General features: G+C 25.5%; 4 protein-coding genes across 4 annotated transcripts; 2 read left to right on the top strand and 2 right to left on the bottom strand.

The window, feature by feature from the left end:
• Nucleotides 1-1,265: 1,265 nt before the first annotated feature.
• OCT59_002315 (uncharacterized protein) lies at nucleotides 1,266-2,960 on the bottom strand (the record flags this gene model as incomplete). Its single annotated transcript, XM_066144420.1, has 6 exons — nucleotides 1,266-1,270; nucleotides 1,347-1,385; nucleotides 1,468-1,743; nucleotides 2,215-2,332; nucleotides 2,427-2,452; nucleotides 2,807-2,960. The coding sequence occupies 6 exons, from the start codon at nucleotides 2,958-2,960 to the stop codon at nucleotides 1,266-1,268; spliced, it is 618 nt and encodes a 205-aa protein (XP_065995584.1).
• Nucleotides 2,961-8,516: 5,556 nt separating this feature from the next.
• Nucleotides 8,517-9,711, bottom strand: OCT59_002314 (uncharacterized protein; the record flags this gene model as incomplete). The annotated part of the gene is made up of 4 exons (XM_066144419.1): nucleotides 8,517-8,554; nucleotides 8,745-8,866; nucleotides 9,273-9,373; nucleotides 9,652-9,711. 4 exons carry the CDS (start codon nucleotides 9,709-9,711, stop codon nucleotides 8,517-8,519), a joined length of 321 nt encoding a protein of 106 aa, XP_065995583.1.
• A 3,889-nt stretch (nucleotides 9,712-13,600) lies between these two features.
• OCT59_002313 (uncharacterized protein) lies at nucleotides 13,601-19,723 on the top strand (the record flags this gene model as incomplete). The annotated part of the gene is made up of 4 exons (XM_025320871.2): nucleotides 13,601-13,648; nucleotides 16,258-16,734; nucleotides 18,815-19,629; nucleotides 19,705-19,723. The coding sequence occupies 4 exons, from the start codon at nucleotides 13,601-13,603 to the stop codon at nucleotides 19,721-19,723; spliced, it is 1,359 nt and encodes a 452-aa protein (XP_025170293.2).
• Nucleotides 19,724-20,815: 1,092 nt separating this feature from the next.
• On the top strand, nucleotides 20,816-21,562 carry OCT59_002312 (uncharacterized protein; the record flags this gene model as incomplete). The annotated part of the gene is made up of 1 exon (XM_025327633.2): nucleotides 20,816-21,562. The coding sequence occupies one exon, from the start codon at nucleotides 20,816-20,818 to the stop codon at nucleotides 21,560-21,562; it is 747 nt and encodes a 248-aa protein (XP_025170292.2).
• Between the last annotated feature and the right edge of the window lie 1,210 nt (nucleotides 21,563-22,772).

Below are 22,772 nucleotides of genomic sequence, written 5' to 3'. Positions count from 1 at the left end.
CAGTATACCATATATATTAGTCTAAGAAATTTTTCCAAACGCAATGGTATGTTTTTGATCAGCTATACATCCTAGTTCCTACAAAACTGTGAATATAAATTTGTTTCATCAAAAGATTAATAGTAAAGATATTTCTTTTATTCTTTATTATATTAATTTCAACGCTATGAAAAGTCTGTTACTGTTTTCAGGAATTTTTCCATCTTTACTATTATGCCATGATATATAGTATGGCATCATACAATACAAACTGTTTGAAAATTAATAAAGGAAAATATTTAAACTATGATGTTATACAAATAGTGTTGAAAAAAGGCAATTGCCGTGGCGCCGCAGCATTGATTCGATCACCGATCCAAACCTAAATGGTGAAAGAATGGATTCGGGAAAAAAAGTTCGGTTGAAAAAAAGGAAAAGGGGAAAAAATTTTCGGATTGGAAAAAAAGCCACCAGAAAAAAAACAAGAAAAAAAAATTGAAAAAATAAAAACGAAAACAAAAATTTGTGAGGAGGAACAAAGAGAAAAATCGGGTTGAAAAAAAAAACCGAAAAGGAAAAAGAAAGGAAAAAGAAAGAAAAAATAAAAAAAAATTTTGGGGGAAAAGGAAAAAGATAAAGAAAGAAATCGGGTTTAAAAAAAAATAAGTACCGAAAAAAATTCTGAAAAAAAAAGACAAAAAAATTAATAACATGGTTTAAAAAAAAAGACCGAAATAAAATAAAGAAAAAAGGAAAAGAAAAAGATATTTCGAACGAGAAAAGAGGAAATTTGAAAAAAAAGAAAGAACCATTTGTAAAAGATCGGTTCAAGAAAAAAAAATGAAAATTAAAAAAAGGGGGGAACCGGTTGGAAAATATAAAAAATTCAAATTAAATTACGTTAGTCACACAAACACCATTTTTTAATTATATAGATCGAATATTCTCATGAATATAATGCATTGACTCAATTGAAGTAAAAGATGTTGGAGAACATGTGGTTTTTAATGTAGTGGCTTTGCTATTTTATATTTCAAATATGATTCAAGTGTCTCTTTGAGTTCAGTTGGATAACTTTATAATAAGATTAACATAAATACAATATAATTTTTTATTTTGTTACATTTTGTAACATATTACATACAATTCATTCTATTTATTATTCATATAATTTTATAAATAATACTTTATTTAATAATAAACAATACATTCCAAATAAAATATCATATCTGTAGTAAAAAAAATAAATAGTAAAATAATAAAGAAATTTATATCCTTCCTTTCTTTTATTCTATAAGTGAAAAATAAATTATTAAATAATATTATTAATAAAATAAATCATATAAAAGGTTAATATATGTAAGTACCTAGGTCTAGTTCAGTAAAATCCAATGCTTCTAATGATTCTATAATATAAAAAAATAATTATATACATCAAATGAAATATTTAAAGAATGCTTTTGTAAAGTAAATTAGGAAATTAATTACCTGAATATTCTCCAAATGAATTATCATCATCCTTGTTATCAATAGCATTTTTTGGTTCTGGAAGATTTTTAAAATCTAAAAGCCTACTCGTGTAAACTGCTTGAGGATTTGTAGTATATGAAAGAGTAGGTCCAGTAGATGATGATGTCAACTTTTCATTAATCTTTTCTGCTTCTTTAATTTGCTTTTTAATTTCAGATTCATCATTATCTAATTTTTCATATAATTTATTTAATAAACCACGTAATTCGTTTGCTTTAGGTCGTTTTAAAGGATCTGCATCCCAACATTGTTTAATTATGTTTAAAATTAATTGAGGGATTTTATAATTTGATTTTGGCCTAAGTCCTTGACAAATGCTAATGGATAAAAATTTATCATGATCAATATCATGATAAGGAGGAAGCCCTGTACAGACTTCATATGCAATAATTCCGAATCCATAAATATCGCTTTCTTGAGTATATTCTTTTCCTCTTAAAACTTCTGGTGCCACATATGGTAATACTCCATATAGCTCTTTACATTCATTTTGGGATGATTTTACATTCGCTGGTCGACATAATCCTAAATCAGTAATGAAAGCATATTTGTCTTCTATTAATATATTACCACAATGAAAATCACGATGAATTAACTCTTTTTGATGGATATAATTAAGGCCTTCTGCAATATTTTGTAAAATCCTCAACTTTTCATCCCATTTTGTTGAATTAAAACTTTTATTTAAGTGTTGTCTTAAGCTACCATCTTTTGCATATGCCATTACTATCATAAAATTTCCAGATTCCGGATCTTTAGTAACGCCATAACACCATGTTATATTATCTATATATTCTGAAAAAAACGCATTATGCATTTCAATCTAAAAAGGAATCCATAATAATAATAATTAATAGATAATTTAACATTTATAATAGGACAATATCTTGAAATTATATACAAAATAAGTAACTTACTTCTTTTAAAAAATCGGATGTAATATCTTTAGAATTATGTAAACATTTTAAAACAACTGGAAAATCCTCATATAATCTGCAATAATATTTATTTCTATCCCATTTATTATTCTCAGAATCCCAACTTCTTATATATCCATCTTTCCAAATTGCTTTATAAATAGTTCCAAATCCTCCTTTTGTCAAGTATTCAACATTTTCAAATCTGTCATATTCAATCCATTCTAAAACTTCATCATATTTTTTAGCTGAAAGTTGTGCTTTTTGAATAAATTTATCAACTTCATGATTTCCACTAGTCCAATTTTTGAAATTTTGTTGAAAATTCTTAGCATAACATGTATTACACCAAGTACTACTATGAGTTTTAAGATGCTTACATTCTTTGCATAAACCATTCTGTTTATACATTACTTTTAATTTTTCATTTAATATTAACTTATCAATTAACAAACTTTGTTCATTGGTTAGATTCCATTGGTCAAAATCTTTTATTTGCTCAAATACATCATCATTGAGCATAAATTCTTCCATATTGGATTAACAAATGTGACTTCAATTTTATGTCTAGACAGAATAAAAAAGATTTTTTTTTTTTAAAAAAAAGGCGCCTTTTAAAACGTATTATAGTTGCACAGCAACGATTGACAAAATAGTGTTCTGATGATCATAAAAATTCACGGATTATCCTTTTTTATAAATCTCAAACAAAATACTTGTTTCACAAAAAAAAAAAGCTTCGTCGATCATTCTTTTAATTCTTCATTTAATATTAACTTATCAATTAAAACAAACTTTGTTCATTGGTTCTTTCCAATGGCCAAAATCTTTTATTTGCTCAAATACATCGTCATTGAGCATAATTTCTTCCATATTGGATTAATAAATGTGACCTCAATTTTATGTCTAGACAGAATAAAAAGATTTTTTTTTTTTAAAAAAAAAGAAGGCGCCTTTTAAAACGTATTATAGTTGCACAGCAGCGATTGACAAAATTTTGTGTCAAACAATAAAGTAGAAGTCAACTGATAATCACAAAAATTCACAGATTATTAGGGAATTTCCTTTTTATAAATCCCAAACAAAATACTTGTTTCAAAAAAAAAACCCAACACAAAATATTATTTGTTAGTACAACTAATTATACTATAGTATAAAGGTACTTTATTGAATTTTGAAAAATACAGTACGGTCAATCAATGTGCATTAAAATTATTATAATTAGAATCGTGTTAAAATTATTAGATTAAAAATTTTTCAAAAAATGTATTATCCAATTAGTATAGTTACTTTAAATCTATATAAAACTAAAAGAAATATTTTACCATTATTATATAAAGAAAATTCATTTTAATGAATGAATTTAGTTATATATAATTTATCATTAAAGTAGGTAATATTTAGTATAAAAATTTCAATCTGCTTGTAAATAAAAAAGTAATTATTATGACAAAACAATAAATTATTAAAAAATTTCCATCTCCTACTAAATATTTTCTCAAAATTCAAAAATATAATAATAGTAGTTACGCTCAAAGATACTGTAAATTATCTTAAATAAGCAAGTTGTCAGTAAAATAATTTGATTGCATTATTTAGTTTCCATTATCTATAGAAAATTATTATTACAATAAGTTATTGCTATATTAATAAATGAAATAATTAGAAAGGAAGTTATATGAAAATATCATAACTTTGCTTACTGTAAGTGGATAAATGGGAGGCGGTCAGTATTTTCAATTATGGACATGTGAACAAAGTTAACTTGATAGCCAAACAAGGGTAAATGTTAAATATGGCAGTAAGCTTTACCAAATGGAAAATTTTATTATAATTAGATTTAATTTTCTGAAAAAATAAAATTTAAAGTACTGTTACGCGATTTCTTGCGCACGTGATTTCCGATATTGTATGGTGATCCGATGAGACTTCAGTACATTTGTGTACATGTCGATTCCCGGTGTTACGAGTTGATTTAGTTGCTGATTTGTGTATATCAGTTAACTATATTAAAGATATTGATTTTATACGTTGTATTTACATATATATCATTACTATAGTTATTCAATTTATTTAGTTATTATTATTTATATTATTTATTTTCTTTATTTGTATTATTTTAGTATTTACAATTTTATTAGAAGTTATTGAGTGGAAATAATTCAATAGTATTAATTGTCCAAAAACTATTGATTGTGTTCTATTAAAAAGTGGCTTACAATACAAGTTATCACTATTGTAATATTGCGATGAAACATTAATGATTAGATATCAATAGGTTAGATTCCGCCCTTGATGTCAGAAAAAGAGATGGCAGTTAGATAAATATACCGTCTACCAACGTGTTGAAAAAGATATATATTAGGATTCCCTTAAGTAATATACCTCTATTCTCCCTGACATTTTTCATCACTTTTCATCGTTTGTTGTAAACTCATAACCCTACGTTTATTTAATAAAATCGTCACACTTTAGTTTATTTAACTTGTTGTTTCTGTGTATTATTATAAGATTCGTCTTATAACCATCGTGTATTATTGTTAATCGTATTTTGTAGTTATTCACCTTGTTGATTCTTAACGAACAATACCGGAATACCAGGATAGGTAGTATTGAGTAAGAATCCCGTTTGTAATTGTGTAAATTTACGATTTAAAACCACTAGTTATACGACCCTTTACTTACCGATATAACCGGTAACAGTACGAAAGATAAACAAAAAAAAGAAATGATTGATAATCAATTATTGCTAAAAAAAAGGTGTATCTGCTAAGCATGTCCAAGTTATTTCTGTGTCACATGCAAGATCCCCTTGACTGAATCTAAAAAAAAAAAATGAAGAAAATAAATAATTTTAATTTACACCCAACATATTTACTATCAAATTAAAAAATATATAACTTAAATATATTGATTATAAATCCGTAGCACCGTAGCTTCGTTCTGATTATCAAACCTGGTCTAAACTTTAAAAACGAAAAAACAATAATTGAGTCTCTTTCTTCTTAATTGTACTTGGTAAAAGAGTTCTTTTCTTTTTGGATGTCTTTTTAAATAAAAAAATTTTAATTGTTTTAATTTTCAAAACAGTTATATAAAATTATTTTGATTCATATGTACAGTATCTCTTATATAGCTATTTTATAATAAAGATAAGTATATACTCCTTTTACAAAAATAAAAAAATAAATATAAATCAATTGGCATGGATAATTTAATGTGCTCAGTTTTGTTTTTTTTCATGAATGGCGAAAATTTTACGTTATCTCCCAAAGAGTTTCCGCTATAAAAATTATTTGTATCATAATAAAAGTTTAAAAATTTTAAATTTTTTATATAATAATTATATTAAATTTTTCTATTGATTATTATAATAATATAGAATAAATAAATGTAAATTCTCATACCCTTCGAAATTTATTTAAAAGTTATTTGAAAATATTAAATATCTGATACTCATTATTGTAATTCAGAACATTTTAGTTTTAAATCTTACAATAAAAACAAAATTTTTGAAATTTTTTTTTTTGTTTCATTTATTTGATGATTTTTTTTTATAGCGATAGATGGTATAGAAGTTACTCCGGATCCGGCGTGAAGTTATACAATTCGAAAATACATAAAACAATGATATTAAAAAAAAAATTTTTTTTTTATAAACCAGGTCTAAAAAAAAATCAACTTTTCTAGTCGTTTCAAATAAAAATTATTAAAATAAATTATAAGAATTAATAAAATGATTAAAAAATGATTGAAGATGATTTGATTAAAAAATATTTATGCAAACAATTAAATGATTTAAAAAAATATATACAATTGATATTTATTTATTATAAATAAAATTTTTTTTTAAAAAAATTCGAACTTATAGCAATATATAAAGCATCCATTCATTAAGGAAAGAGAAAAAAGAGAAAATATTATTATTTTAAAAACTTGAAGACAAAAAAAAGTTAGGATAACCAATTTTGAATAAAACAATCAACATGTTATTGTTTCGAATCAAAGGGAAAATCAATTCACCGTTTTGAAGCCAAGAGCTGAACTTAAAAAAAATTATTATTAATTTTTCTATTAAAATAAATAAAAAGGAATGGTACATCTAAAAAATATTCAATAATAAATCAATTCTAAATCAAAGAGAATCAAACGCCTGTAGCCCTGTACCAATTGTCGAATAAATTAGCCACCCCATCGGTTTTGAAGCCAGAAAACCAAAGAACCTAAAGAAAAAATAAAGAAATATTTTAGTCATACAATTTATTTACTTAATAACTATAAATTATTAACAAACGTCTAACCTATTATTGAACGACTTACATCTCAACAATCCCGAAGCCAGGAGTCGAACCTAAAAGAATCTAAAAAAAATTATTTAGTCATTATTAATAAATAATTTGCCGAATGAATTAGTCACCCTATCAATTTTATCGTCTTTTTGATCTAACCGAGTTTAGATTAGGATAAATAACCATTTCGGACTTACAGATAAATATCAAATATCCGCAGCAGACAATAGAAATGGTGAAATTGATTCATCATTAATTTAAAATTAATGAAAAAAGATTGATTCGAAGTTTTTTTTTTTCAATGAATATTTATAAGCGTGTTACTAAATATTGGAACTAGTGCGCGCTTAAATAATGATTTCACGTGACTTTGAGTATTTCAACGCCGAAATTACAGAATTTTGTATATCGACTAAAAAAAAAGTTAGTAAATAATTGGTATATCTAAAAATTCATTACCAAATATATATTTCTAAATAAAATTTTCCTTCCTTGGAAACAAACAATTTTCAAACTTACTCTTCATTGTTTTGATAATTGTTTTTTTGTGCGAAAGTAATATGAATTATATGAAAAAAGGGTTTTTATTTTTTAAAAAATTTTCCAAGTCTAGACAAATTGCGTAACCCTAAACTCCATTATCAAACATAATTCCGCAGTAAAACTTAAGGGTGCGTTTTATGCACTATGCATAAAAAATAAAATTCCTTGGAAAAATACGTACTGTATACATTGATTAAAAAAAGCTAAAATCTTTTTCGCATTAAATTTGATCAAGTTAATTCTTAATGATTTAAGGTTGACACTATAAAAATAAATAATAATGAATATACTACCTAGTATTGAATATTTTTTTTATTAATTTATATTTAGTTGTTAGTATTATTTATTTGCGTAATTATTTAGAAAATTGAAGACGGTGAATGAAGAAGAAAAAATGACCAAGCTAAAATAAGCAAAGTGAATGATAGATTTTTTTTTATATTGATAATAAAAATGGTAATTAAAAATTGAAAATTTAACATATTCTTGAAATAGTGACTTCAACAAGTGTACAATAAAACCAAACTAAGAACCGAGAAATAACAAAATCTTTTTGTAAAGAAAATACCTTAAATTGGTTCACAGAAGCATCTTACCACTATTTGCAAGGCCGGCATTACAAAAGGTTCGGCCAGAATCATGTATCTCTTGAGAAACAAGGATAGTTGTAGCATAAATAGTAGGATTGATCTTTAATTACCACCTGAGTGATAGATTAATTTAAATGGTTCGGGTCTTTGATTTAATTTAATTTTGGTTCAGGACTTTGATTTATTTCTAGGGTTTTTGATTTAATTTTTAATTCTGTTCCGCTTTCTGATTTATTTTAATTTTTGATTTCGGTATTTAATTTATTTTTAACTTAGATTTGGGATTTTGATTTTGATTTTGATCCAGGTTATTGATTTAAATTGGATAATTTAAGCAACACAAAAATGGAAATAGGGGTATTTTACATGCATAATGAAAAGAAATATGAACTTTTGGGAAAAACGTGGCAAGATATGCAAGCTATTACTTCTATTCATACCATAACGATGGATTGTATTACACTGGAATCCTATTATCATTACCGTTTAAAGTTTGTATGAAATCGATCTTGATTTTCTCGAATTTGATTCACAAAATGTAAACCAGGGGCAAAAAATTAAGAATCCTGTAGGCAAAACTTTATTATTATTTCATAAATTGCAAGATTAGGTTTACAAAAAATATATCTAATTATATGGATAAGAATTCATTATTCATTTACTTTAACTCACTTTGAAGGATATTCACTTTTAGCATCAACTTGGGCTTTTAGTATTTGAATAATGTATGTTAATACTTTTTTTCGGTTTCCATGTTATCCTCGAAACTGCAAGTGTATTCTTGAGAAATATGAACTTTCGGATTTTCTGATGAACCATGCAATTCCATAAATCACATGATCCTGTTCATGTCGTTCAATTGCACTCCACATCTGAACGGATAACCTGAGCAACACCTTGGTCCATATCTTGCGACTTTGCTTCACATAACAGTAACAAAATATCAACAAATATTACCCAATAATCTATGGGACCATACCCATGACTCCCATAGTCCCACTCAACTGTTTTTCCACATCTAACATTATATTTGAGTTTATATGATTTTTTATGTAACAAACTGCATGTGACATAAATGCATTGATATATGCACGATTCTTCATTCCGTTGCCAAATTCCTTATCGAATGAAAGTAGATGCTTATTAAGTTATGTAACGAAGTCTTTTAACTCCTCCCCAGTAAATGGTGGATCTAGTGGGGCATATTCTTTCATGTAAAATTTTTGCATATTAGCAAGTGATCCATAAGTCTGTCGTCTTAGTATATCCTTAAACACAGCTTTAAGATTCCAGTCGCTATATTTCTTTCAGCCCTTAATCAGAACTTTTAATTTAAGCACAACGTTATTGTCTTCTTGTGCTGTTTGAGACTTCACTATGGTGTTAAAGTTGTACGCATTCCAAATCTCTGTTCCATAATTTACAAAATAAACGTTCCTTCCTCTAAATCTCCAAAAAATTCTCTAGCAAGAGCTTCCAACTGATCAAAAGAACCACTTGTATATGGTATTTCGCGTTTGCCGTACTTTTGCCCATATATTGATGTCACCTTAAATAAGTACTTGCTTGAAGTGGTAAAAACAAAGCCAAGAAATAAACCTCACTTACTGTTTATAGCTGAGATCGGGTAGCGAACAACGAGCGATTTTCATCAGTTGTTTCTTCAGCTAAGCTTTGGAATTCAGTTCCTGGTCGAATAGGTATGTTGTCATTGCCCCAAAATATAATATTATGCAGTCTAACACCTTTTAACTCTTTGAACTCGCTACTGAGAATTCCTTTGAAGTCGTTTAAATCTTAGACCTTAGTTACGTCAGCTCCCAATTTTAAGGGACTCGGTAAGCCTTCAAGAAGAATCCACATTTTCACTATGGACGGACAAAACTCAGTCATAATTTATCAACTGTGGATATACCAATTTAGGTTAGGATGTTTTAAAGTAATAAAAAAAAAAAAGTAACCAGAATGCGGTCGTAAAAATTGCAAATTTTTTGAATTTTGAATTTTTTTGATTTTTTGCAGGTAATATCATTAATTTATGCATAATTATCACACGATTGATAACTCACAATGAAAGGCTATAAGCTAAAATGAATAAAGGTGCGGGTTTAATAATTAGTGATGGGCATCTCAATTTTCTACGATCATGTGATGAAACTGGTTTTAAATGTGAATATATTTTTAAATTATATGGTATTACATTTTCATTACATCATGTTTTCTACATAGGGTTCATTTTTAAAAAAAATTCAGGCCATTTACTACAATCAAAGCGAGCACGTGCGGGCATAGTAGAATTCGATCCGGTACAAAATTTTGAGCAGGTCACGTTAGTGAAAAATATATTTCGGTAAGAATTTACTGAGTATATATTTCTGCGAGCCGAATTCCTGATTGCCGATCATCTGAACCCGGTTTAATCGTTCGGGTCACGTTGCATCGTTGCAGCAAATTATTTTTCGGTTACTACACCATTATAGTGATTATTATGATAAGAATAAATTTGATTTTCCATTCTATTTTAACATCATTTTTCTTAATTTTATTGTTAAAACGAATTGATATTTAATGACATAAACATTTTCTTAAAATTCAAAAATATAATAATTTAATAATGTCAAAAGTAATTACGATCAAAGATATTATAAATTATCTTTAAATAAAATTAGCAAGTTGCCTTTAAAATAAATTGACTAAGTTATTTAGTTATTATTATCTATGAAAAAAATTAAAAAATTATTACTATATTAATAAATGAAAATATAATTTTGCTTAATCGAATAAATGTGAAGCGGTTATCATTGACACGTGAACAAAGCTAGCCTAATAACCAAAACAAGTAAACGTTAAATATTACAGTGAATAGAAAAATTTATTAGATTTAATATTCTGAAAAAATAAAAAATTGTAGTATTAATTGAAAGGTAACAAAAAAAAAAACTGATTGGTAATCAATTATTGTTAAAATTATCTGCTGAACACGTCTAGGTTACTTCTTTATCATATGCAGATCCCTAAAGAAAAAAAAATGAAGAAAACGAATAATCATTTATTAAGTTCACTGCTCTAGTTATTATTTGCGCTATATTATTATGACACAAAAAAATATATTTGTACTTACATAAACATTTTCTTTATACGAAATGAGTGAAAGATAAAAAGTAAAAAACCTCTGTTCAAGTGATTTAGATCGTTATACTTATAATTCGGTTTATATAATAGACGCTTTATTTATTATATTATATTTATAAAACTTGAGCTACAGATAAAGTAACCATGCTTATTTATAGACATAATGATAATAAAAGAGTTAATAAAGGGGCTATATCGCGAAATTATAGTTTGGGAAAAAATCGGTATGAGTCAAAAATCGGTTTATCCCGAATCATTATATTGAGTTCTGACTGTAATAAGACAATAGTATGAAACACTATTTTTGTAATGGTGTAATTAGATTGACTTTAAATAGAAATTCTTAATAAAAATCAATTTTACATTTTGAAAAATAAATAATATATTAATTTTCTAATGAGCTAAATAGAAAAAAAATAAGCAAGTGTAACTAGCAAATTATTGATTTTTGATGATAAAAAAAGATGCATAATGAATTATAAAAATTATTATGTATTATATACTATAATATTACGATTAGTTATACTTTTTATTAATAAAAAAAATGAGATTAATGGAAATCATGCAATTTAACTTTTCAAAATTATTATACATTCGAGTTAGAATAAAAATTGATTTATCAAAGTTTTTCTGATCTTTCTTGAAAATTGATCTACTTACTTTAAAAAACTGACTATAATAAAAAAGTATGTATATCAGTTCTTTTTTATTAGAAAAAACTGTTACTGTAGACTCTCTTAGAAATCAGTCACCAGAAAATTATTTGTCATATATTATTTTTTTAAATAATATATAATATTTTTAGTAATTATTATTGATAATACTTTTTTATTTTTAATATTTTGGCTATGTACGTTATTAATAATAAATTTTTTTATATAATACTTTTTTAAAATGTTTATGTTAATAAATAAAATAATTTCAAATTGTTATTTATCAAAACTTGTAAAATTTTAAATTTTTACAAACATATTATTATATAGTATGAACAAAAATGTATAGTACAATCTATCTATTGTTGCTGACTCTTAAAAAAAGATAAAATAAAGTCAATTATAATAAAAAATATTGGCTGTCAAATATTGTATTCATAAACATAATTTTCTTATAAAGTTACTATTCCCCTTTTCGTTAGTATTTTTTTGTTCAGTTTGATAGGTTTTTGACCCACTAACCTTTATCTCACCAAATAATACAACATAATTCAAGATCGTCAAACATAATTATGCTTTAGTTTTGTAAAAAATTTTATTCGTAATTTCTATAAAACTAAACATTTACGGAAATATCATGGAATAAATTTTTATAGGTTAGGCCTGGATTTTATCACTTTTTTTTTCGGAATAAATATTAAAATAAGAATATTCCAAAATCATTAAAATTGTGAATTTTCTGATGTGAAAATATTAGTTGGAGAGGAGAAAACTTTACATTCTTTATATTAAGTTCACCTTATTTTCGTTTTACATTTTCAAATAATTGGATAAAGGTTGAAATCAATTATTTAAACTTTAGTAAAATCCGAATACAGTATTTCAGTGAAAGTATTTAATACTCGTATCAAGTGAATATAATAATTAATAAGTTATTTTAATACAATATTTACACTTTCAAATATTGATAAATTTCAGATATATGTACAGTAATTATATAGGTAAACTTTGAAATCGCAATAATATATTTAAACAAATATTTGCACTTTTTAATTGCAGCTGATGAATTAATTCTTAATGAATTGTGTTTTGTATTGAAAATTACCTTCTTAATGACAAATTATTATTAAAAATCGAACTTGGTATAACACTTAAACACATACAAAATATTTAAATTTTGATAATTTTTGTGATGATAATCAAAAATCTTGTTTAGTTGGAAGCTCATTATAAAGTTTTATGTAGTTCATATTAAATTAGTATATTTTTTCATACTGAGGTTACTACGTTTACTAAGGACTGTCTATTTTTGGGAAATTTTTTCTTCCTTTTTTGGTTACATTATTAAGCCCTATGCATTTATAAAAAAAGAATATATGGACTGCCATGATGCTAAAAATTAAATACTGTTAAAAGCATCACCATATGCTACTATTGAATTACGATTTATATAATGGCTCTCACTTAAACTACTGATTTGTTTGTAGATGTTAATATAAAATTTTGTAATCAAGAAAATATCATGAGAATTTAATTTTTATTTGTAGTATTACATAATATTAAATTATATAGATGCAATTTGGACTTATAAGTAAAAATTTTTTTGTACCAATATTAGTTTTATTACAATAAGTCACAACCAAAAATTTTATGGTCGAAAAAAAAAGGACAAAAAATTATATGAAAGTTAAAAAAATTTAAAATAACTTGAGCCTCTTTTTATTAAAACCAATTTTTTTTTTATTTTCTTTATAATAGTTTATTTTTACACCTATACGAAGTTTTATTTAAAAAATAGGGTTTTATCGAACTAAAAAAATAAGTTGAAATATTTTGGAAAAACGATAATAAACAAGAGTATTAAGCATTGTTACAATAAACGAAAAAGTGGAACCTATAAGAACCATAAAGTGATAATTTTGACTTTTGAAGACAGCTGCGGGTGGCGCAGTAATAAGAGAACTCACATGATGGCTATCAAAAATGGAGAACGAATGAGATTTAGTAAAAATGAGGTGATTTATTTGGAACGGCACCTGCAGATTTCATGCAGATCCTCAGACAAAATTGGTTGTCCTACAGTATCGGCGTAAATTATGGGGCTTTCTAGAATTATGGGCTGTATATTGTTTAGTTCAACAAAAAATTTTAACTATGTTAATTTTAGTACGTATCCACCAATCTGCGGAATACTTCATATGAGAAAGATTTTTGTAGTAGTTATTTTTCAAATAATTTTTAGATAAGTAATATTTACGTAAATGTATTCGTCTTACGTCTAAGTCGTTGAAGTTATATGTCTCTATTACCTCAGCAGAGAATATAATCTTATTTTATTTTATCACATAAATAAAAATTAGGACAAATATCATATTTGCTTGTATATTTTTTTTCGTGTTGCATGATTGACATGATTGACATCGATTTCAACTATATTGGAAACAATATTTAAATTTTACATTGTTATTTTGTGTTGAGGACTTGAGGTAACAAACACTCTGGTGTAACATTATAAATTTATAAAAAAATATGACACGAAGTTTAACGCTTTTAAAATTTTTTTTTTTTAAATAAATTAATAAAAGAATAAATAATGGTACTATATCATTTTTATGTATGTAACAAGTGTGGTGAAAAATATACAAACACGAGTATAAGTTGGTGTAGACCATGTCAAATAAATTATTTAAAGAATAATTTTACAAATTGGACAAGTGGAAATGAAAAAATTGATAATTTTATTCAAAAAAAGCAATTAAAAATTAATTGGTATGATGATATAATAATTGAATGGATACCATATAATCAATTTATTGATATTAAAAAAATAGAAAAAAATATTGATAATGCTGTTACTATATATTCAGCATTATGGAATAATGGTTCATTGCATTATGATATTAATCAAGAAGAATTAACAAGAAAGCCTAATACAAATGTTGTATTAAAATGTTTAAAAAACTCTCAAAATATAATAAATATAATTGATGAATTTCTAATTGAGGTATATGTATTATTTATAAGTTTAATTCAGATAATTTAATATAAATAACTTTTTTTTATTTAATAGGCTAATACATGTTATGATGATATGCATGGAATATCTCAAAACCCAGATACAAAAGATTATATCATCGTTTTACAAGATATATATTGTGAAAAATGTGGTGAACAATATACAGATGAATATAATAATAAATGGTGTATGCCATGTCACAGAAATTATTTTATAAATGAATTTAAAAACTGGGCCAGTGGAAATGAAATAATTGATGATATCATTCAGGAAATACAATTGAAAATTAATGTACCTAGTGATATAGTAGTTGAATGGATACCATTTAATCAATTTATTAATATTAAAGAAATAGAAAGAGTTGATGACAATACTACTACTATATATTCAGCATTTTGGAATAATGGCCCATTGCATTATGATACTAATATAAAGGAATGGATAAGAAATCCTAATATAAAAGTTGCATTAAAATGTTTTAATGGTTTACAAGATATTATTGATGAATTACTTAGTAAGGTATGAGAATTATTTGTAAATTTAACTTGAATGCTTAATATAATAATTTTATTTATATTTAATAGGCTGAAAAATATGATAGATTACATGAATTGTATGGAATATCACAAAACCCAGATACAGAAGAATATATCATTGTTCAAGATAAATATTGTAAAAATTGTGGTGAAAAATATACAAATGAAAGTATTAAATGGTGTAGACCATGTCACATAAATTATTTTGAAAATGAGTGGACCAGTGAAAATAAAATAATTGATGATATCATTCTAGAAATGCAATTAAAAATTGATAGTTATAATGATAAAATAGTTGAATGGATACCATACACTCAATTTATTAATATTGAAGAAATAGGAAAAATTGATGATAATACTGCTACTATATATTCAGCATTGTTGAGTAATGGTTCATTATTTTATAATAAATATAAAAAGAAATGGATGAAAGATTCCAATTTAAAAGTTACATTAAAATGTTTTAATGATTCACAAAATATTATTGATAAATTACTTAATGAGGTAAGGGATTATTTAAATATTTAACTTAATTACTTAAGATATAATAACTTTATCTATATTTAATAGACTAAAAGTTATTATACATGCTATGGGATATCTCAAAACCCAAATACAAAAGAATATATCATTGTTTTAAGGTATGGAATATTTGATTATGAATTGTATCAGAAATATCTCATAAATTATTTAAAAAATAATTCTATAAAATGGACGAGTGGAAATGAAAAAATTGATATCTTTATTCAAAAAATGCAATTATCAGATAATATATATAATAATAATACATGTGAGTGGATATCATATAGTCAGTTTGTTAATATTAAAGAAATAGAAAAAAATGATTTACTTATAATACATTCAGCTATATGGAATGATAGTCCATCATATTATAATCCTATTAAAGAAGAAATAACAAGAAAGCCTAAAAAAGTTACATTGATTACATTAAATTATTTAAATAAATCACAAAATATGATTGATGATTTTCTTAATAAGGTATAAAAATTATTTTAAGTTTGATTCAAATTCTTTTTTTTTTTAATATAATAATTTATTTACATTAAAACAGGTTAAAAGTATACTGATGGTTAACAACAATAAAGTATATGATTCCTTCCATAAGAAGTATTATTCTTTAATGTGTGGAATATCTCAAAATCCAGATACAGGAAATTATATTATAGTTTCACAGGATGAATATTGTGAAAAATGCAGTAAGCAATATACAAACATACATGATAAGTGGTGTTTATGTCAAAATAATTTAACAAATTGGAGTGGAAATAAAAAAATTGATGAACTAATCCAAGAAATGCATTTAAAAATTAATAAATCTGATATTATTATTAGTATAGTAGTTGAATGGATACCATACAATCAGTTTATTAATATTAAAGAAACTGCCAAAGATAATAACAATACTGCTATTATATATTTAGCAATATTGAAGAATGGTCCACTATTATACACCAATAAGGAATGGATAAGGAACTCTTATACAAGTGTTGTATTAAAATGTTTAGATACTAATGAATTTTTTAGCAAGGTATGACAATTATTTATAAGTTTAATTTAGATACTTCAAATGAATAGACATTTATATTACTTATATATTATAAATATAGGCTAGTAATTATAATGACATATATGGAATATCTCAAAACCCCAATACCAAAGAATATATCATAGTTTTATCAAATAATGAATATTGTGAAAAATGTGGTGAATTGTATACATATAAATATTGCAGATGGTGTAAACCATGTCAAATAAATTATTTTAAAAATGAGTTTAAAAACTGGACTAGTGGAAATGAAATAATTGATAATTTTATTCTAGAAATGCAATTAAAAATTAATGATTATAGTGATAAAATAGTTGAATGGATACCATACAATCAATTTATTAACATTACAGAAATAGGAAAAGTTGATGATAATACTGCTGTATATTCAGCAATATGGAAAAATGGTCCATTATATTATAAAAAGAAATGGATAAGAAAATCCAATGAAAAAGTTGTATTAAATTACTTAACATTAGATATTAAGGAATTTTTTAATAAGGTATGAAAATTTTTTACATGTCAACTTAAATATTTTACTTTAGATAACCATTTCATTATATTTATAGGTTGATAATTACAAAGATATATATGGAATATCTCAAAATCCAGATACAAAAAATTATTTTATAGTTTCAAATAATAAGAAATGTATACCATGGTTAATTTTACAAAATAATTTTACAAATTTAAGTGGAAACAAAATAATTGATGATTTTATTCAAAAAATGCAATTAAAAATTAATTATTTGACTCATATAATAGTTGAATGGGTACCACACAATCAATTTACTGATATTAAAGAAATTGAGAAAGTTGATAAAAATGCTTCTATTACATATTCAGCAATATGGAAAAATGGTCCACTATATTATAGATATGGTAAAAAGGAATGGATAAGAAATCCTAATAAAAAAGTTATATTAAATTGCTTAACATTAGATATTGAGGAATTTTTCAATATGGTATAAAAATTATTTATAAATTTGATAACTTAAATATTCAAAGAAATAACTACTTTATTTTTATTTAATAGGTTGATAATTATAGTAACATATATGGAATATCTCAAAATCCCAATACAAATGATTATATCCTAGTTCTTCAAAATAGGAATTGTAAAAGATGTGGTAAACTATACAATGATTTAGAAAATAAATGGTGTAAGCTATGTGAAATAAATCATATACAAAATAATTTTGCAAATTGGAGTGGAAATCAAAAAATTGATAATTTCATTCAAGAAAAGCAAATAAAGATAAATGATTTCAATGATGTAGTAGTTGAATGGATACCATATAATCAGTTTATTAATATTAAAGAAATTGGAAAAGTTGATGATCATGTTGCTATTATCTATTCAGCAATATGGAAGAATGGTCCATTATATTATAGGACAAAGTCATGGATAAGGAATTCTTATAAAAAAGTTGTATTAAAATGTTTAACATTAGATATCAATGAATTTTTTATTGAGGTATGAAAATTTATTTAAGTCAATTAAATATTTTGCTTCAAACAATAATTTGATTTATATTTAACAGGTTAACAATTATAATGATATATGTGGAATATCTCAAAACCCAAATACAAATGATTATATTTTAGTTTTTCAAAATGATCAGTATTGTAATAGATGTTGCAAGCTATATAGTAATTTAAAAAATAAATGTTGTAAATCGTGTCAAATAAATTATATACAAAATAATTTGACAAATTGGAGTGGAAATCAAAAGATTGATGATTTTATTCGAGAAATGCATTTGAAAATTGATAGTTATGATAATATAATATTTGAATGGGTGCCATACAATCAGTTTGATTATATTGAAGAAGTAGGTAAAGGCGGTTTTGCTACAATATATTCAGCAATATGGAAGGATGGTCCATTAAAATGTAATTATGATAAAAAGATATTCAAAAGAGATAATTATAAAGAAGTTGCATTAAAATATATAGATAACTCATATAATATTACTAATGAATTTTTAAATGAGGTATGAAATTTCTTAATAAAATTGAATAATTATTAATATATTAATTTTGTTTATACTTTAAATAGATTAAAGCATATTCATTTACAGGTGATTATAATCATGTTCTTAAAGTATATGGAATATCTCAAGATCCCAATACAAAAAATTATATTATAGTTCTTCAATATGCAAAATGTGGAAGTTTTAATAATTGGATGCACTATTTCTATAAAAATTCTGATTGTAGTATTAAATATTTTTTATTGAAATATATCATTGAAGGTCTTAAAGATATTCATCAGAAGCAGATGGTTCATCGTGATTTTCATATAGGGAATATATTAGTTAACAATAATGATTCTTTAAAAAATATTCCTCTAGCCATATGTATTTCAGATATGGGATTATGTGGAGAAGTTAGTAATAAAGATGAAACAAAAATTTATGGAGTTATGCCTTATGTAGCTCCTGAAGTATTAAGAGGCAAGCCTTATACTCAAGCAGCAGATATATATAGTTTTGGTATGGTTATGTATTATATAATAACTGGAAGACAACCTTTTGATGATTGTGCACATGATGAAAAATTAGCATTACAAATATGTAGTGGAATTAGACCTGAAATACCTGAAATACCTGAATTGAAATCAAATCGGTATATTGATCTAATGAAAAAGTGTTGGGATCTGAATCCAGATAATAGACCAAATGTTGAATTAATTAGCTCTGTATTAGATGATATGGGGATGGAAATTTTGGAAGATGAAATTAAAAGGGCAGAGAAGTATCTCTTTAAAGAATATAAAGAAAACAAACAATTAACTACTACTCATCCACAAGCTATTTATATATCTCGGTTACTTAATCCTTATACAGAAGGACTTGCAATTGATTTTACAGAGTAAGTCATATTCACTTAAATCTTATTTTCAACTTTCTATTAATAAGAAACATTAAAATTTTAAAATATCAATAGATTAGATGATGAAAAATGATCGAAATTAATTTTACTACAACTTATTTTACTTATTTTCTGCTTGTTATAAAAAATGTATTTTATTTATTTTTATAAATATTTTTTATAAAATGATAAATATGAAATTTCATTATATTTTGTTCAACACTGATATAGAGTATGTGTAAAACTTTTTTATATAAATAAAATCAGTTTGTAATTGAGCAATAAAATTAACAGTTTTTGAAATGAGTCTTTTTGTTATTATGCATCATCAATTATTCCACTTTCTATGGCTCACTATCCTAACAATTGACAATCATAAATAAAATTTTTTATATTTACTTTCTAATCCTGAGGAAAGAAACAAATTAAAAACTTATAGTTCATATCATCATGGCAGTTTTATGAAATATCCCAAAATTTGTCTGTTACTTTAATTAATTTTGGAAAGCTTAATCAATTCAATTGATCAAGTATGTGAAACTAATTAAGCATTACAGTATACTTTTATGACTAATTTGTTGAACTCATATATAAATAAAATATTCTTTCTATTAATTGACAATTTACATAAGTGCATAAAATTAAGGAAATAGGCAAAGAAATTTTGAATTACACCATGAATCGCACTATTATAAGGGATACTTTAAATCATTTATTGTTTCAAAAAGAGCATAAATTATTATCAGTTTTATTATCGGCTATACAGTGAAATAATTTGATAAACCGGATCTGTCAGTTCCACTAAAAATATCCAGTTTATCGGGATATCCGGTTTAGTGAAAAAATTTCAATATATTGAAAGTCTATTATACTGAATTTTCATACACTATAATTTATTTTTTTCATCTTAGTTTTAAGTCATAGAGGTCATGAAAATGAATATAAAATATTTTAATTGAATAAATAAGTAATATATAACTTCAGCCGGAATTAAGATTTTTATAATTCCGGCCAAAATCAAGATTTACCGCATCACGTTACTTAAATTTTATTGGCTCATGATCACGTGATCCAGTTTATTGAATCATTTTTACAATAGCTGGTTAGAAAATTGATCTGTTTGAAAAAAAACTCTTCTTTCTCACAAATTTTTCCATAAATTACTGCGGAAATTTTATTAAGAGAAATGGGTCCAAAAAACAGAAAAGCTAAATATATTCCATATATCCCAGTAGACGAGTATATAATAAATTTTACTGACCAGTTCCGAAGGATGATGTCCCACTTCCTTACTCAGTCAGAAATTTATACTAGCAGCGAACTATATCAAACCCATGTCACAAAGTCACTTCTAGGATGGCAAGACATAATAGAACCATGTAACGCAGCTGAAAACTCTTCTGAGTTTACTGGCCCTTTAAGGCCTGAAGTGTTCTTTGGGATAGTTTCTGCAGCCACTGCTAAAGCACGCCAAGAGTTGGAAAAGATAACTACTAGGTACCAGAATGCTTATAATAATGCCCTTGTTCAAAGGATAGCGACCGAAACGAAACCAAATAACAAAGGCAAACAATCCAACCAATCAGAGAACTCAAATTCAGCACGTTCTCAACCTCCCCCAGTGATCGACAAATCCATGGACATAGATACGGATATCTATCCGAACATTGCCGAAGGACAATCAAACCAGGAAGGCAATCTTATAGATCCATCTATTGCACCATCTACAAACACTACTATTGGTACCTCAGCTTCCGCTGCCATAACACAGACGGAATCAAAAAAAAAGAATAGTAAAATCACTAAATTAACTATGAATAATAACGTCATTCATGATACGCAAAAAAGTCAAGTGTGTACTCTCATGATTTACGACATACCATCAACTTGGTCACATGACCTTATCCTGGATAAACTAAAGGATTGGGGATGAGTTCTAGAAATTTCTTTCAAGACACAACACAAATATCAGTCCGTTTGGACTAAGATATTATTGTCTCCGCTTGCAGACTCAGAGTTCGTTATGAGAACATGGTCAAAACAATTAGGTGGAATTGATGTGAGATGGTATCTGGAATTCTGGAAACTCAAAGACCGTAAGGAATGTGAACGTTACCAGGCAAAAATCAATATCCCAGCAGATGCAACCGATGACATGATGAATAATTACGTCAGCGGACTACCTTTCTTTACTTTCTTGCAAAAGACAGGAAAGGTTAAATCATACCGTTCAATAAAGGACAAGGGCAATAAATTCGTGATACTTTATTTTGAGACACAAAAGGATCTTCATGATTTCATGGATCTAGTGCAACCTTGGAAAGTGACAATATCACATGCTCCTCCTAAACCGAACGACAAGTCTTCTAAAGACAAAAAGAAACGTAAGAAGGACGCTAAGCAAGACCAGAAGAAGACCAAAAATGATATCAAAGGTCCCTCTTCTAAATCACGACACAAACCAAAGCAAGATAAAATGGATACGGACACTCGTGCTTTGCTTCTCAGGCTATTAAATTTATTGGCTTGAACTTCTTTCAAAAATCCTTCAAAGACTATTTTATAGGTATAGAAGGACTCCTAAAGGCGAAGGAATGGATGAATTTTTATGAAGGGCTATAGTTGTATTTAGTTATAGGTACCCCTAGATTAGCGACTCCTATGATGAACCTATGTTAGTCATTTAAAGTGCATTAGTATTAGTTATAGTGTTTAGTTTCTAGTTTAGTCTATACAAAATTATTTAGTAGGTAGTAGTTTAGAATTAATCATTCTTAATTTTCTTTTTTTTTCTGCGTCATCAGGTTTTTTTCAGCTTCCGCTTTTTTCCTACTCCTATTAATTGGTCATATTCCCGGTCCCAGTGTGTTATTTCTTTTTTTTCTTTCTTTTTTTTCTTTTTTTTTCTAAGTAAATGCAAGTCTTTTATTTGGATAGTGCGTTTACATGTAAATAGGTCCTACTAATGTGGGATTAATTCCATTGTACTTTAACATTGTTTCCATTTATGATATCTTTTAGTCCAATAAAGTCATGGTTACTATTTTAGTTCTTCAAAAAAAAAAAAAAAAAAAAAAAAAAAGAAAATTGATCTGTTATAGCGAATATCGAGCTTTTACTAATAAACTCGGTATGTCAACCCT

This window comes from Rhizophagus irregularis, chromosome 10 (genome assembly GCF_026210795.1).
Source record: "Rhizophagus irregularis chromosome 10, complete sequence".
Lineage (NCBI taxonomy): Eukaryota > Fungi > Glomeromycota > Glomeromycetes > Glomerales > Glomeraceae > Rhizophagus > Rhizophagus irregularis.
The sequence above is the reverse complement of the archived record's forward strand: the minus strand, read 5'-3'. Positions and strand labels throughout refer to the sequence as shown.